This window comes from Macrosteles quadrilineatus, unplaced genomic scaffold (assembly GCF_028750875.1).
Source record: "Macrosteles quadrilineatus isolate MER2022 unplaced genomic scaffold, UCM_ALF_1.0 Scaffold_19__1_contigs__length_3004403, whole genome shotgun sequence".
Lineage (NCBI taxonomy): Eukaryota > Metazoa > Arthropoda > Insecta > Hemiptera > Cicadellidae > Macrosteles > Macrosteles quadrilineatus.
The window spans coordinates 309,623-327,600 of NW_026542612.1; the positions used below are offsets into that span (position 1 = coordinate 309,623).

Consider the following 17,978-nt stretch of genomic DNA (forward strand, 5'->3'; position numbering starts at 1 on the left):
ACTACTCTCGTAGGGTTGTGCTGCTCGTTACACTCGATGTGCGAAACGCATTTAATTCTGCAAGATGGTGCGATATGCTGGATGCTCTGGAGAACAACTTCCACGTCCCGGCATACCTCATGCGCATTATAGAGGATTACCTCTGGTTCCGCCTCCTCATGTATGATACTACAGAAGGCCCGCGGACGATGAGTGTCACTTCTGGTGCTGCCCAAGGTTCCATACTTGGCCCGGACCTCTGGAACGTTGCCTACGACAGCCTCCTTAGGTCTGAAATGCCTGAAGAAACCGTTTTAGTTGGGTACGCAGATGACCGTAGTGTAGAGCTGGCCCAGCTATAATTAAACCGAGTCATGCGAACTATAAACGCATGGATGGCAGATCACGGTCTCTCACTCGCGCTGAACAAAACTGAGATCGTGATTCTGACCAAAAAGCGGATTGACACCATTGTGCCGTTGAGGGTGGGGGACGTCGAAGTCCAGTCCGTTCGTGCCGCCAAGTATCTTGGTGTCATGGTGGACTCTAAGCTTAGCTGGCGGGACCAGATATTCCGAACAGCGGACAAGGCCGCTAAGGTGATCTCTTCTCTTAGCCGGTTAATGGCCAATGTCGGAGGTCCTCGTTCCAGTCGCAGAAGGCTGTTGATGTCTACAGTTCAGTCTGTGCTCCTGTATGGTGCGGAGGTGTGGGCAGACGCGCTCAATAAGGAGGTGTATAGGATGCGGCTTGCCAGAGTGCATCGTCAGGCAGCACTCAGGGTAGCATCCGCCTACCGAACAGTGTCTGAACCTGCCATCTTGGTGGTTGCTGGAGTAATCCCCGTCAAACTTTTGGCGGCGGAGAGGAAAGCGATTTATCAGCGGCGTGGAGAGGACCATGCAAAAATGGAGGAGCGCAACCGCACCTACCAGCTCTGGCAGGAGAGCTGGGAACAGGAGTCGCGGGGACGCTGGACCAGGAGACTGATTCAGCAAGTCCAACCATGGGTTGACCGACGGTATGGTGAGGTGGACTATTACCTTACCCAGTTTCTGACAGGTCACGGGTTTTTTCGGTCGTACCTGTTCAGGATGGGCAAAGCCGTGTCACCCGATTGCATCTACTGCCCAGGCACTCCCGACGACGCGGAGCACACCTTCTTCCGCTGCCAGCGTTGGGAAGGTTCCCGCCTGAAGGCTGAACAACATGTAGGGCAGTTGTTGGTGGACACGGTCATTCCGATGATGACGGAGGGTGAGGACAATTGGACCTGTATGTCACATTTCGTCCAGGATATTCTCCGCACAAAGAAGCTAGAGCTTGACCGAGATGCAGTCTAGGTCATAAAGAAATTGAATGCCAGAAACGGCGCGAGCCCTGAGGGCTTAGGTCACACGTTGACCTGACCTGAAGTAATGTGACAAACAATCCCAGGTCTGTGTCCAACAGAGTAGAGGGGGTTTTTTAGTGAGTAGTCTGACAAGCTCAGGAGTCTCACACTACAGGCTGGCTACCTGTGTGCGTAAAAGCATTTTTACCTCCTCTCCCTTATAAAAAAAAAAAAAAAAAAAAAATACCCGTGCTTTGCAACGAGGCTAGTATGCAAAAGAGACAATATTTGGTTCAGGTGAAAATATATTCAGGCAATTTACTTAGTCTGCACTCTGCAGGTTTGCTGTGGTTGGGGTGTTTTAACTGTTTCCACAAAAATATATGTAAAAATAATTGTCATAAAACAAAACTCAGGATAAAAGCCGAGGATACGGCGGTTATAGAATCAAAATTATTTCCTCAATGAATAATTTATTTTATCAATGACTTATTTAGCAGTATTGTGTTAGGTAGCAATATTCTTTAGACATGTCAAAATTTGGATTTATTAAGCTATACTGCTTTTCTAATCATAACCAATTCAGGCCATAAAACTCTACAGAGTTTTTTAAATGCAGTGAGTGATAGTCTGTTTCAATACCTCAATACCTGTAAGGTATTTTACTACGGGACTGATGTTATACAGTTAAATTACACCAGATATGACACAACCTTTTTTCTATACCGTACCTGTAAATTTTTACCCATTATTGATTTTTTTGTCTGTTTGGTAACTGCAATACTCAATAGTTTTAAAACAAACCCTTTTTTGCACAAGAATAAAATCCTGTCCCGTCCCGTCCCGAACTGAAAATTCAATCCCGTCCATCCCTAGTACTAAGCCTTGGGAGTGAGCTGGCGTAGAGGTTAGAGCGCGGGACTTCGGTCTGAGGTCCCGGCCAAGTCACCAATGGAAGTGATAATGCCGCAACCCCTAGGTCTAGCCTGAAGTAATGTGAAAAACAATCCCAGGCTCGTGCCTAGCGTCCTAGGAAAAAAAAGTACTAAGCCTTATGGTTTTTCTGTTTATAGGTATTATCTGTATGTCTTTTTACATCAAACACTATATATCACCTATAAACTCAGTTAATGGTTTGCACCTAACAAGTCAAACTTTACAATTAAGGAATTAAGTTCAAGTATAATAAGATTTTACCGTTTGGTGTACATTTTAATAAGTAAAAACATAGTTGTATAAAAATAATTTAATCTACTACATTACCAAAACGAAAACAATAATATAGAACCCTTACTAATTAATTAGATTGTATGGTACTTGAATCAAATTCAAATTTAAATTCTAAAAACATGGACGTAGAAAAGGAAAACAACGCGAACAGCGCTGGTAGAATGTTTTTATAAAAGGGTAGTCCAACCAATGCCACAAAACTTTGGCTACAGAGGGAGATTGGTACCGCTTTCCCCCCGCACACACCGCTGGCAAACAAGTCGTATGCTTACAGTATGTATGATTATTGATTTTATATTTTTTATGAGTTATAAATTTGTTTATAATTAAAAATGATTTGTTTTCAGTTCAATGACTTATAATTTCATGATTTTGCATAAATGCACTTTGTTGGTGTAAAATTAAAATCATGACATATATGTATATTTACACAGTACTACAGTGTTTTTATGGATTTGCTGCAAAATTTAAACTTATTAACCTTAACATGAATTTATTAAGTACCGGTACTTGAAGTCAAAACTATCCAAATGTGAAACTTTCATTATCAAATATAATCTGAACCAAGATTTAACTATCTGACCCAAATAGAAATTTTACCTCTAGTCCAAACTCCTTAAATTTTTGTGGATATGCCGGTTGATAAACCTTTTCCCCTCACAAAAACGTTTGAGACATTAACCACTAGGCAAGCAACACACTAAAGGGTTATATTGTGGCAAGTCTTTGTTGGCAGTGAAAGATCTTATTTCAACCTAATTCAGTAGCTAATATTTAACACTTACGATGTTTCCTTAAAAACAGTTTCCCTACATACTCATATCAGCAAAGGTGAAAACCTTCTGCATAACCATTACATTATAATTGTTTGTGGACTTCAAACTGAGGAAACATTTAGGTTGAGACTCATTACAACACTAAATAGGCCTAGTAATAAAAACCACAGACTTTCTAACTTACCTTTTTACGTCTTCTAAGAGTATTATTGACTGTGGTGCTTTCAGCAGAGGCATCCCTTTTCTCAATTTCAACTAGAACTTGAGAGAAAGGGCGACTTGCCATCTGTTCCATCTCCACAAACATTCTCTGAAAATTATTAGTTTTATCTGTTAATAAAAGATGTACATTAATAGAGTTTAGTATCAAACACCATTTGTAAACTCTGCTAAGCCTAAAAACTAAAACTAAAGCGGTTATTGGATATTTTATTTTACATCAAGTTCTCTGTCTGTCATTGTGTCTGTGATCCCAAAATACCAATTTACATGGCCTACTCCAAAAAAAATAAAGTACCGATCAAGATTTAAATAGTTTTCCTGTATTTATTGGACTGATGAGAATGTCTTTGCCCTTTTGAAATATAGCCTCACTACTTTGGAAACAAAATAACAAACATTAAAAAACAAGTTTTGTGCGATTACTGTCATATTTTTCCTACCTTTACTACCTATGTCATTTATCTCACACCAATCATCTGTTTAGTAGAGAATACGTTATCATCTATGAAATAAAAAACAAATATTTGGATTGGATACAGATTTTTTCTTAAAACTGTTACTGATATGTTTACTGTTCTATTTCTTATTTAAATAAGAAATTAAAAGATCAAAGAAACTAAACTGTTTTAATCAAGACACTAATACAAGAATAATATTATTATAGAAAAGTAAATAAAATCATATGGTTAAATATTAGTTAAATAAGCATAAGGGTTAAACATCTTTCCCTTTGAGTTTCTTTTCAGAGTTTAGTCAGGAAAACGTTTCGTAGGTCTTATAATTCTGCCTCTTGATGATTGTTTTATTGCAGCTTCTTGATTGGGAGTAGTTGATCGTGAAAAAGGTTTACTTTTATCTTGAGTTATTCTAGATGGTGTAGTAGTTGTTCTTTCAGCAGTATTTGATAGGGAAGAGTTGTTTTGAGTAACAGTAGTAAATGGCAGAGGATCTGACGTTGTATCTTTGATGGATAAAGGAATAGGATTGTTCGGTTTGGTTGTATTACCTTTGTAAGGCAAAAGGTGGTGTCGATTCCTTCTCAACGTAGTGTTTCCTGTCTTAACCCAGTATGACCTTGGCTCTTGTCCTAAGCTGATAATAATACCATCTCTTTTTAGGTCTTGGATCCATACTTTCTTACCTACAGGCAGCGATGGAAGTTCTTTTGTAGCGTAGCGCCTATCGTAGTTTCTCTTGTAAGATGCTTTGTAAGTATCTTCTTTTTCCTTTAGTTGAGAGAGATCGGGTTTGATTTCAAGTTTTTTAGGTAAAACAGGCAGGTTATCTCGCAGTGGTCTGTTGTATATTAGCTGAGCAGGACTGTATCCACTTGTGGATAGAGGTGTATTGCGGTAGGTTAGGAGGGCTAAATATGGGTCGTCTTTGTTTTTCTTTAGTACACTCTTCGCTATTTTGACTGCAGCTTCAGCTGCACCGTTACTTTGGTGGTAGCTTGGACTGCTTGTCACAAGTTTAAAGTTATAGCTTTGAGCAAACTTTTTGAATTCAGAGTTTTCAAGACCAGTGTATCTGGTAGCAAACTGTGTACCACAATCAGATCGTAGCTCAATTGGTATACCGTGACGGCAGAATACAGATTTGCATTTTTCGATTATTTCAGCAGTTGACAGGTTCTTTAATGTAGCTATTTCAAAATAACGTGAAAAACAGTCAGTGATTACTACGAACCATGTTCCTTCAAGTTTAAAGAGATCAATCGCTGCCTTTTCCCAAGGACGAGATGGAAGCTCACTGGGCAAAAGGGGTTCATGATGTTGTGTTCTATGTTCAGTACATTTGGGACAATCATTAACAAATTTCTCAATGTCAAGTGACATTCCTGGCCACCACATACTATTGTTGGCTCTAAGTCGACATTTCGTTATGCCTAGGTGGCCTGTATGTATTCTTGTCAACATTTCTTGTCTAAGAGTTGTCGGGATTATGAGACGTTCTCCTCTAAGCAATAGTCCGTCACAAAAAGAGATTTCATCCCGAACTGTGAAGTATGGCTTAAGATTATCGGGAATCTTAGTTTTATCAGGCCATTCAGTTGAGCAGTAAGATTTAATTACCCTGAGTTCTGAGCTAGCCCGCTGTGCCGATGCAATTCTATCAAGAACCATGTCAGTTACATAGGCAATGTTTCTTGTTACTGTGTGGATGGCCAGTTCAACTTCCTCATCTAAATCATAACTCTCATTAGCTGCTACAGGACTTCTTGAGAGACAATCAGCAGTGGCTAAATGTTTGCCAGGAGTGTATGTCACATTGTAGGAATATCTCATCAGACGAAGTCTTAGTCTTTGAAGACGGGGAGTCATATCATTGATCTCTTTAGTAGTCAAAATACTTACCAAAGGTTTGTGATCTGTTTCTAGCGTGATGTGCTTGCCCACAATGTAGTCTTTAAACTTGTCACAGCTCCATGTTAATGATAGAGCTTCTCGTTCAATGTTAGAGTAGTTTCGTTCAGTTTCGCTCAGAGTGCGTGAAATATAAGAAATAGGCTTCCAATTCCCATCTGATTGTTGTTGTAAAAGTACTCCACCCAGGCCTTGTGTAGAAGAGTCAGCAGAAATCATAGTCGGTTTATTTTTATCATAGAATGCAAGTTGAGGTGGAGAAGCCAATAATTCTTTCAATTCATCGAATGCTTTTTGTTGTTCAAAACCCCAACACCATTCGTTTTTTCTACTTAGTAGGTCGGTAATGGGTTTTAGTAACCGGCTTTTATTAGGTATGTATTTGCCAATGAAGTTCACCATACCAAGTAACCTTTGAACTCCTAAAATATCTGTTGGAGGAGCCATTTTTCGTATAGCTTCGACTTTGGTCTCATCGACTTTGATTCCTGATTCAGATAAATGGTGACCTAAGTAGGTTAGCGAGGTTTGAGAGAACAAGCATTTGTCTTTGTTTAGGGTGAAGCCAGCACCTTCAAGTTTGGTAAGTACTTCTTCTAAGAAATAGTCATGTTCTTGTTGAGTTTTCCCCCAAACAATTATGTCGTCCATATGCGCAAGTGCATTCATTTGACCTTTAAGGGTTCGATTCACGCATTCTTGGAACACTTCTGGTGCAGATGTTATTCCAAAGGGTAGTTTCAGAAATTTAAAACGTCCAAACGGTGTCAGGAACGTTGTCAAATCTTGGGATTCTTCGTCCAATGTGATCTGCCAGAATCCGTTATTAGCATCCAATTTAGAATAGCATTTTGCTTCTGAGATTTGGGCAAGTGTTATGTCGATGGGTTGAATAGGATAGTATCTTCGTTTGACGCATCTGTTTAATTTAGTAAGATCTACACAAATGCGAACTTTGTTAGAGTCCTTCTTTGGCACAACAACCATTGGAGAGCACCAGTCTGTGGCATGGTGTACCTCAGCGATCACCCCCATTGACACCATTCTTTCAAGCTCTTCTTTAGTAGATTCCCAAAGAGGAAGAGGAATCCGACGAGGCGTGTTGATTGCAAATGGATTGGCGTTATTTTTCAGTTCTACTTTGTATTTGACATCAATGGAACCTAAGCCTTCAAACAGTTTGGGGTGTCTGTCATACCAGTCATTACTGGATGGCTGTATTTCGTTGATTCGAGCAAGTAACTGCAAACTTGTTATTGCAGGTTTACCTAGAAGTGGCTGGGAAGTGCCCTTAGAAACATATATAGTCTCATAACATGTTTTTTGATTATGTGATAATTTTACAGTAGCAGTTCCTAAAATTGACAGAGCTTGACCATTTGCACCACTAAATGTTTTGGATGTGGGAGTGAGCCTGATTTTCTTATTCAGTTTAATGTCGGAAGGCAAAATCGTTACGTCTGCTCCTGTATCAATTTTGAAAAGAACATCATCACTGTCATTCATATTTAACACTACAGACCATGGATCATCACGCAAGTTTTTTCCTACAATGCCAATGAATGTTTGAGGGTCTATGTACTGCGAGCAAACATTTTCAATGGGTGTTTCAAGGTCAGTATCATCATATTCAATTTGACTGACTTTGTTTGATTTGCAAACATTTGGAAAATGACCAACTTTTTTACAAAACCCACATTTGTATTGTTTAGCTGGACAGTTGAATTTTTTGTGTAAAACTGTCGAACCACACCAAAAACATCTCTTTTCGACATGGGACAGGCTTTTATTGTCATTAATCCGCTTAAAATTTTGATCATTGTTTGATTTATTGGGAATAATGTTTGTCTTAATTAAATGTTGAGTATTTTTATTTATTAATGCTATGTCAGTCAAGTTAAGAGTTTGTTTCTGTCTTGATAGTTCTTCAGATCTACGGATAGTGTTTATAGCTGTGTTTAGTTTTAATTCGGGTTCAAGTTGAAGACGATCACTTAGTGTTTCGTCCCGCATACCAATAATCAAAACCATCAGAATCATCTCCTCTTCAATCTGACCCCAATCACAGTTTTTTGCATGATTGTGAAGGTCTGTGATAAAGTTCTCAATCGGCATGGAACCTTGTGTAAGTTTTAGAAACCTAGCCCGTTCAAAAATTAAGTTCTTTTTAGGAAGGAAATGATCGTCAAACTTCTGTATAACAGCTTTGAAATTAGATTTGTCATTGTCATTTAAACTGAATGAATTAAGTATGTCCTCTCCCTTTTCCCCCATACAGTAGATAAGCATGTCAATCTGATGCTTTCCAGAATGTAGAGCTAAATTACTAAGGGAATAATACCTCTCAAAACGAGTCTTCCATGTCTTCCAGTCCTGAGGGTTGAAGGAAAAGGCTTCAGGAGGCTTAATGTTTAGGGATACGGGTTCTTCATTCGACTGCGCCATGTTCTATTTCTTATTTAAATAAGAAATTAAAAGATCAAAGAAACTAAACTGTTTTAATCAAGACACTAATACAAGAATAATATTATTATAGAAAAGTAAATAAAATCATATGGTTAAATATTAGTTAAATAAGCATAAGGGTTAAACATTTACATTAAAATTTGTTTACAAATACTGTAACTATTTCCGATAAAGTTTTGTAAACAAATCCAAAACCAAGTGTGATTAATACCTTTGGGACTAAAATAACGGTTTCAATTAATTAATTGCAAGTACAATAGTTTTTAATTTAACTGTTAATAGAGTAAAATGTACCATTTAGGTGGGGAAACAGAAGATTTCAAATTGTACTGTACTTTGATTAAAGGTGTTGATATTTTTATTTTTCAAAGTTGAATTACCTATATACTAACTGATATCTCCATGTTTCCTATGCCGAAGAGTTATTTTTTATAAGTTAGGCCTTATTAATACTTTTTTTTATACTGATGTTTTTATAAATGTTTTTTTTAATTTTTTAATAAAAGAAATTTTTGTCTATTATTTAGGGATGGACGGGATTGAATTTTTAGTTCGGGACGGGACAGGACGGGATTTTTATTTCCTTCCCGATTTTCGTGACGGGACAGGACAGGATTTTTTTCTGTGCATAAAAAGAAAGTCTTGAGTATTGCAGTTACCAAAAACGACATACGAAATCAATTTTTACCATTTGTGGTACTGATCTACAAAAACCACAAAATGGGTAACAATTAACAGGTACCTATGACTTGTGACTTGCGGTCACGGTGTGATCGTCAAAATGACCGCGGTCACAGCATGATCGTTGGTATGACTCACGGTCACGGCGCGATCGTCGGTATGACCCCGCGGTCACGACGTGATTGTCGGTATGACTCGCAATCACAACACGATCGTCGGCATTACTCCGCGGTCACAGCGCGATCGTCAGTATGACTCGGGATCACGGCACCATTGTCGGCATGACTCCGCAGTCACGGCGTGATAGTCAGGATGACTCGTGATCACGGGGTGATCGTTGGTATGACTCGCGGTCACAGCATGTTCATCGGTATGACTCGCGGTCACAGCATGATCGTCGGTATGGCTTCTGATCACGGCACGATCGTCGGCATGACTCCGCGGTCACGGCACGATCGTCGGCATGATTCCGTGGTCACGTCTTGATCGTCGGTATGTCTCGCCATCACGGCCTGATCGTCAGTATGACTACGCGGTAACGGCGCGATCGTCGGTAGGACTTCACGGTCACGGCGCGATCGTCGTTATGACTCCGCAGTCACGCCATGACTGACTGTATGACTCCGCGGTCACGGCGCAATCGTCGTAATGACTTTGTCTCCTGAGTTCGCGGACCTATCGCTCGCAATAGCGGCGTTATCGGCACTCACGATGCGGAAAATATCGCCGACGATCGGACCAAATCCCATCCAGAAAAATTCCCGAATCAAATGTAATCCCGTCTCGATAACCGAGAATATTTTTCTCCCAAAAATTCCCAAAATTTCGGGACTCGTCCATCCCTAATTATTATTTTTTTTGTATTTAACCAGTCTGTCATAAATCAGTAGGTATTTCAAAATGTTAAAAACAAATCTGGTTAAAATGTGGAACGTCCATTTCCCGTTATGTATGAGAAGTGAAATCCTGTCTCCATCTCGTCTCGAAATTTTATGAGAAATAAAAATTCCGTCTCGTCTTGTCTCGTACTAAAAATCCAATCTTGTCCATCCCTACTTTTCGGTTATGATCTCGTGCAACAAACTTCACGAAATTTGTGGAAAACCCATAGAGTTCTGTTATTGTGAACTTTCGAGTTTTACAGATATCGGCATAGACTTTTTTGACAAGTTCAGCAGTCACAATGCTGGGTCTTCCACTTCGCTCTTCGTCATGAATGTTAGTACGGCCATTTTTAATTTTGATGACCCACTGACGACTCCACCTTCAGTAATAATTTTTTCCCCATAAACTTCACAAAGTTGCCAATAGATTTATATCGGTTTAGTTTTTTGCAGTCAAAAACCTTATAACTGCACGCACTTTACAGTTCGCGGCATTTTCAATTAACACAGAAATTTTAAACTGTCACAGTAACTCAACGGAGAACAGCAAATACCTCTTACTAGCACGATGGTCACGCTAGCCCCGCCCCTAGTGGATACAGACAAAAACGTAATCTATTTTCTAGATAGATAGCTCTCGTACTTTCAAAAAGTTTGAATTTTAAGAATAAATAAGATTGCCAAAAGGTCTAAAATAATAGTCCTGCTATCTTTACATTGCTTAGAATCATCAAAAGTAAAACCAGAACTAAGCACAAGGTCTTTGTAACGAAACAACCAGGATATTAATATACTCACTTGTCTCCTGCGGTACATGTCATATCTTTGTTTTATTTTCCATAGTACAGCAGCCACAAGTAGCAATAATAAAAAGCACCTGTAACAAACCATTAAGAGTACAGATAGAGATACGCTAGGATATAACAACACCATCAACTAATCATGCTAATCCATCTATCATATTATTTAATTATCCAGAAAGTAAATTAGTATGAAACTGGATAAGTATTCCACTCGGAGTACTACTCACCCTGTATGTTAGTTAGTTTAAATAAAATAATATGATGAACAAACTATCATCGGTTCTTTTTTAATACATTTATTTTCAACACCAAACCCAGCTGATCCAAAATTAATATTAAATTAGTTATAATCATTGTTCTATGCATAATTGATTTATATGACAGCTTAAAAAATCATACTATAAAAAAACTATATAACAGTATATATGAATGTTATGATGTTTAATTTTTTCCCCTTGTTGCACTGCTCACATCACGTTGGTGAGGTATGGCGCGGCGGTCTGGACCGTGCGAGGTCTCACAAAAATTGTTATATCAAAGTTGTTTATCAACCAATCTTTACAACTTAAATACCATTAGATTAGTCATAAAATTTCCTAAAAACGCATACTCTTGATAGTTTTTTGTATTATCACTTAGAAGTGATAGAAAGTTTTAAATGGCCGCCATTTTGGTTTAGTAAAATTAATAATTCTGATACTTTGTGCAAAGATTAGACTTACCTGTCACCAAGATTAATTACTAAGATTCAAGTTAATCACTCAAGGAGTTTGAAAGCTATTTGTGAAAATCGCATACAGACACACAGGCATTTTATACCCATGTATGATATTAGTGCACTGTTTTGACCTAAGGAACAAAATATACAAAATGGTTCCAGAGAGTTCCTGGATATCCCAGGATATAAAAATATATCTGTATGGGTATATTTTTATTGATAAAAATCTTTAAAATACTGTAAATTACAGCAATTTCAACAAAAACATTTAAAACTATTTGTTTGAAATATTTTTAATTAAAATAATGACCAAATAACTACCAATACAGCTACAACAACAAATGTTTTCTGGTTAGACTGAATTGTTTGTGTTTACATTTTATAGTTTTTAACATTGAGTGTATTACTTACGAAGAGAATGTGATGAAAAACTGTTGTAGGTTGAGTTTAGGATACTGAGAGAAGGAGATCTGAATCCACAGAGGTGGGTGAAAGTCATACACGTAGACATAGAATGTAGTGAGGGTCACATTGTCAGATACTCCAAAGTGGTGGTCAGTTTTGGTGAAACGGGATCGGAAGTTTGAACAGTTACCAGCAACCAGTAGTGGTCTCTCTGGGCTTGTTGCTGTGAAATAAATTTACACTTAACCTATAACCACCAAAAAGTTAAAACACAAAAGCCATAACAGTCTATAATTGGTTGACCAGCAACAATGGCAACTCGTTGAATGCACAATGCAAGCATGTAAGAATGAAGAGTAAGCATGACAATGGTTTTTGTCATTGTTATTCTTAAGTATGATTTAATCTTTCGGTATCTCATAGTTTTATATTTTTATATAGATTGTGTAATGCTTTTATCGTCTTTTGAGAAAAAAGTCAATAAACATATTTCATTTCATTTTATCAAGGGAAGGTAAAATTTAAGATCACTACCTCACTACTGAGTGAAGTGAGAGTAGCTTTCTTTTCCTCAATTTGTCACTTCATTGTAACGATATCATGCTGTGTAATGTCTTTATGGTTTAGTATGACATTTGACTGGCAGCTAGGTAATACTGAAGAAGACTGAAGACAAGGTTTGTTGATAGACCTTGGCAAAATTCCTCCTAAGCTATGCCCTACTGTTTTCAAGTTCACATGCAATTTCAATGGAATAAATATTGTATTGTTTTTATGTCAGAAAATGGCTTTAGCTGGCTTAATTTAAATGAAATAAACAGCTGTATAATTTGTTGAGATTGTTGCGGCTAGAGGGAGTAGGGTTCTCAAGTTGTCCACACACCTGAGAAACATAACCGTAATAGTTTAAATGTAAGTGGCAGTTTACCAGTTTTGATGGTGATGTTCATCTTAGCCATGACAGAGCAAGTGATGCTAAAGTCAGCATCTACATCAGGCTTGGGTGGACTGTTCTTGAAGTTGATCTGTGTGTAATGGCGGTCGTCCTTCTTGCTCAGGTTGAACGTGAACTGGTAGTCAATTGTCAAATCATCTACAATCACAATAATTGATAACTAATCAAAATAGTAAAAAAGCCACACAAAATAGCGGACCACACTTTGAGAAAGCCTGATTTGATATTGACACCTTTTTGTATGCCTAAGTAATGATTGACTCACAGAAACATTTTTAAAACTGTAAATTTAAAACTCATATTATTAGAATAAATAAACTGTTGTAGTTTTCCAGTTCTAAAGGATATCTTTTTGATCAAATTTGGCATATTTGTTTCTTTGAACTATGCTATTAACATTTAAATAATAAAACACATTTTATTACCTTTCCCGTAGCAGCAAACCTAAGTACAAATTAAAATTAATGTTATTTAAATAAAAACAAATCTGACCATTTTAAAGGAATATTTTAGTAAAACCCAAATAGGTAAATGGAGATTTGCTTTCTCCCCAGTTTCTGATTAACACAATTCTATTTTGCAAAACAGTTGGCCATTCTAAAAAAAAGTGCATAGCTTGCATTTTATGGTTTAAACTATTAAGACTGGGACGGGTGGCGTCGTCCTGTAATCCAGCTACTAGGAGGTCACGAATTGTGGATATTTATAGGCATGCACTGTGGATGCGATACTCCCTGGTGAGGATTAATGTCCGCATGAGTAAGTACTACGACTATCCGCAGTACTATCCTGATAATTAGACCAATTCGTATATACCAAGGCAAGAATGTGGTTCGGATTCCACAATAAACGGCAAGTCCCTTAGTTGCTTTTACAGGGTGGCTAGTGAAATCACATTGAAAAATTCCCTGACAATTCCATGATTTTTTTAAACTTTCCCTGATCGACAAATTAAAAATTACAATTTTAATACTATAGTCCTTCCATTTGGCTATGATACCCAGAGGATTAGGGACCTTCTCGGAACTCAACTCACCCTCTCGACCCACTGGTGTCTTCCATTTCGCGGTCAGTCCATTTACCGGTCAAGTGTGGGGGTGAGGAGGCTCTAGGGGGGGGGGGGGGGGGAGGTTTTCCATTTTGCGGTCAGGTTTAGATTCCTAGAATACCTGACTATTTTGAATGAATAGGTTCCATGCACATAGAGCAGCAACTGCTTGATTGTTTGCAGATGTCGAGTTTAAGATCTTCACGAGGAGTTGTTGGCGGTGCCACTTTTATATTAACAGACAGATTCTTCTTAAATCACAAATCATGTCAGATGATATTATAAATGACCGTTTATTTCAACAAACTAGTCTATATTCAAACAAGTAGGCTATATACACATCAGTTAATCCCATCGTAGCACTTAATTAAAAACTCTTAAAAACAATAACACAAAATACAAAAATCCACTAACTATAAAATTCAAACTTAAATAATATAGTAATTATCCAACACGTAGGTGTTACCACCTTGCAGACAACAGGTAAACTAATTTTGCAGAAGAAATTTTTTAGTCAAAAATAAAGCAGGTGGGGGGGGGGCATAGTTTTTGGTCACATACAATTGGTGCATTGGTGTACAACATACCGACACGTCAACGGGCCTGGCTTGCCGATCTGAGTAATCAACCTGGCTCACATGTTCTCGGGATTTCAGAAATATGTGACCGCAAAATGGAAAACTATTTTTGACCCACCCCTCTAGATTTTTGGGTTGACCGGTAAATGGACGATTTTACCCTTGACCGGTAAATGGACGACCGCAAAATGGACACAACCGACCCACTCGACGGGCTGGCCGGAGACAAACAGTGACTCACCCACTGTCACAGTCCCAAAGATCTGTAAGTAACTTTTTTTATTTTAAGTTCAAATACATTTTTCTTTGTATATTTGGGATTTGAGTTCTACATGAAATTCCAAAAATAATGAGACCAAACACGATGTGGATACTTAATATCTACGATCTGAAAGGAATCAAATTACTCTGTATCGTCACCAGCTTTGTCCGACTTTCAGATCGTAGATGATAAGTATACACATCGTGTTTGGACTCATTATTTTTGGAATTTCATGTAGAACTCAAATATACAAAGAAAAATTTATTTTAATTTAAAATTAAAAAGTTACAGATCTGTGGGACTGTGGCAGTAGGAAATCAGAAATCAGAAATCCTTTATTGTCCTTAAGCAAAACAATCTTGCAATAGACATAGTCACATATTATGGTAAAATAGGGTTACACAGTAACCCAGTCAGACTAGTTTAATAGGTTTAGGTAAGTTAATTAAGTTTAGGTAGGTAAACTTTTTATCAACGGTCAGCCTGGCGATCGGGTCTGAAGGGTGAGTCGAGTTCCGAGAAGGTTCCTAATCCGCTGGGTATCATAGCCAAACGGACGGACTATAACTAATTCTTCAAAAGGACTAATCTTTATCTGAAGAATATATTATGTTTGTTTATATGAAAAACATACATAAAATCTATAGATACAGGCTAGCTTATATTCAAACTTTGCAACTTACCTTAATAAAATTAAACTGAGTTTGATAAGATATTTCTAAGTTTTCACCCACACGGCACACAAACTCTCACCAGATCGACCTTTCCTAACAATTATTAAAATTATTTTAAACCTTTTACAATTTTCCCTGACTTCTGACAAAATTCCCTGACTTTTCCAGATATTTAATATTCCCTGACATTTCCAGGTTTTCCAGGTCACTAGCCACCCTGCATTAGCTGTATGGGCTATTATCAAAAAACAGTGTTATGGTATGGGCTATTACCAACAGTGTTATGGCTATCATCAAACAGTGTTATGGCTATCATCAAACAGTGTTATGGCTATCATCAAACAGTGTTATGGCTATCATCAAACAGTGTTATGGCTATCATCAAACAGTGTTATGGCTATCATCAAACAGTGGTATGGGCTATTATCAATCACAGCTAATAACAGCTGTGTCTAAGGAATGTCGGCCTTAGTCACTAACAAGACTACAAGATCGCGCCACTCATATTACACTCATCTCCATTCATACTTGGCTTAAAATCCCTACTTTGTATGTTCGCCATTTAATAAGAAAGTATAAAAAAAGTATACACAGTATTATATGATCTTAACTAACCCTTCAAATTAGTTTAAAAAATGGTCTATCTGCAAGTTTTTTTTTAAAGTAAGTTAATTTGATAAATTTGATTAAATTCCAATTAAATATAATCATAACTTAAGGACTTCAAATAAATGTTGCAACAGGGAGTGAATACTAAAAAAAGTAGTTAACTATTATGCACCACCTGTTGTGTAATTGTGCAAACAATAAAATTAATTTAAAAAATGACAGTTGCGGGGATGTGAGATTAATTTGTTAAAAATAACAATAATGAACTAATGAAAGTTACTAAGAGTAAAAGTTAAATACTTTGTTTTTCTTGTCTCAATACATGTTACATTAATTGTAAAGGTGATAACTCACAAAAACATGAGCCATGGTTGGTAGGGTCGCCATGGTAGTGGTTTTGTGCATCACAGCGCTCACAGTGATCTCCCACAATGCCCTTGGTCGTACAGTAGCACTTGCCTGTCTCATGGTCACAGAGGGAGCCGTGATCGTTGCACTCACACGCTGACAACAAACAACATTCGTCAGGCAACACTTATCACAACGCAAATGAGCCTGTAACTATTGGTTCCAAAATCACAATGAACTGTCTCTTTTTTAAATTGGGTTAGCTAATAGAAATAGAAATAGTAAACTTAAGAACAAGGAACAAGTAACTCTGAAAGATATCTTTATCCATTGTTTTGTTAAATTTGTTAAGAGATTTTCTCGAACCCAAAAGCAGAACGATTTTAAACTTTCTTCAGCGGACTTTAAAAAATCCAAAATTTTTCTTGATGTGATCCCCTCAGACAATGATTATGGCAACACGAACGAGGGAGATATTCAAGATTTTGCTGTGATCACCAAAGACCATGATGATGTCCACAAGACCGCAGGAGATATTCAAGATTTTGTCACAATCACGGATAATGATGATGATATTTCTGTAACCGCAGGAGATTATAATCATGTCTAATTGTTATTGCAACCATGACTGCGGTAGATGTTCACGATTTTGTGGCAATCCCAGCTTCTACCTTCTTAAATAACGATTGTTATTTTGTGCCTGTTATTATTAAAGTTTCAGGTTTTTAAAATTCTTTCTTAAACATTAATAAATAAATGGGCAAATGGTGATTCAGATAGTTGGAGTACTATTTTATTTAAGGTATTACTTTTCTATAGCATGAACTGGCCAAATCCAACCCTTAAAATGTTATGTTTATTACATGGAATAATATACTCACGTATGCAGCGGCCGCCGTTGACAGGGTTGCCATGGTAGCCAGGTACACATCTCTCACAGTGAGGACCTTGTGTGAGATTGGCGCAAGGCTGGTTACATACACTGCTGTTGTTTGAACATGTGCTGTGTCCGTTGCACTGGCAAGCTGAAACATAATACTCACTCAGTCACCTTCATCTTATACCTGAATTCATCTCATCAAATCATCCAAGAGCATTAGCTTTTAGCGAATTTCCCTATAGGGAAGTAGCTATTACCGTAGGTCTCATAGTAAGACCTAAGCCCGGGACCGATTTACTTTTTCATTTTGATGTCCCCGGAGGCCAAAAACACCATTCGATCAAATTTTTATATATCTATATATATATATTGTAAGAATATATATAGAGTCTTAAGTCTTATGTCTCATTAACCTAACACCTCTTCACTAAGCTAAGCGAGTGTAACATTTAGGAAACTTAAACTTAAAGTGAGGCATGGGACTCGCAATATATATATATATATATATATATATATATATATATATATATATACACGGCCGCGCCCGGGAAGTCAGTCACATGGAATATACACTGGAAGTCAGTCAGTTGCACCCCCCAATATATTTCAAGACTATGATATATATATAATATATATTGGTAAATATCTTAAGCCTAGACATTTCTGAATGTATATATCTCTTTTTTTCTTAAAAATACTAAAATATAATTACGTAAAAACTGCTATGCTAATGCAGTCACCACCGCATTTGCACGGGAAAG

General features: G+C 37.5%; 1 protein-coding gene across 1 annotated transcript in view; it reads right to left on the reverse strand.

Moving 5' to 3' along the window:
• Positions 1-17,978, reverse strand: part of LOC129005311 (attractin-like protein 1) — a 68,969-nt gene that overhangs the window by 9,575 nt on the left and 41,416 nt on the right. Inside the window, exons 17-22 of the mRNA XM_054434167.1 lie at positions 17,219-17,362; positions 16,344-16,493; positions 12,792-12,956; positions 11,870-12,086; positions 10,736-10,814; positions 3,503-3,628 (exon numbers count right to left, since the gene is read on the reverse strand). Of these exons, the coding sequence (XP_054290142.1) occupies positions 3,503-3,628; positions 10,736-10,814; positions 11,870-12,086; positions 12,792-12,956; positions 16,344-16,493; positions 17,219-17,362 (881 nt within the window). The remainder of the gene's footprint in view (positions 1-3,502; positions 3,629-10,735; positions 10,815-11,869; positions 12,087-12,791; positions 12,957-16,343; positions 16,494-17,218; positions 17,363-17,978) is intronic.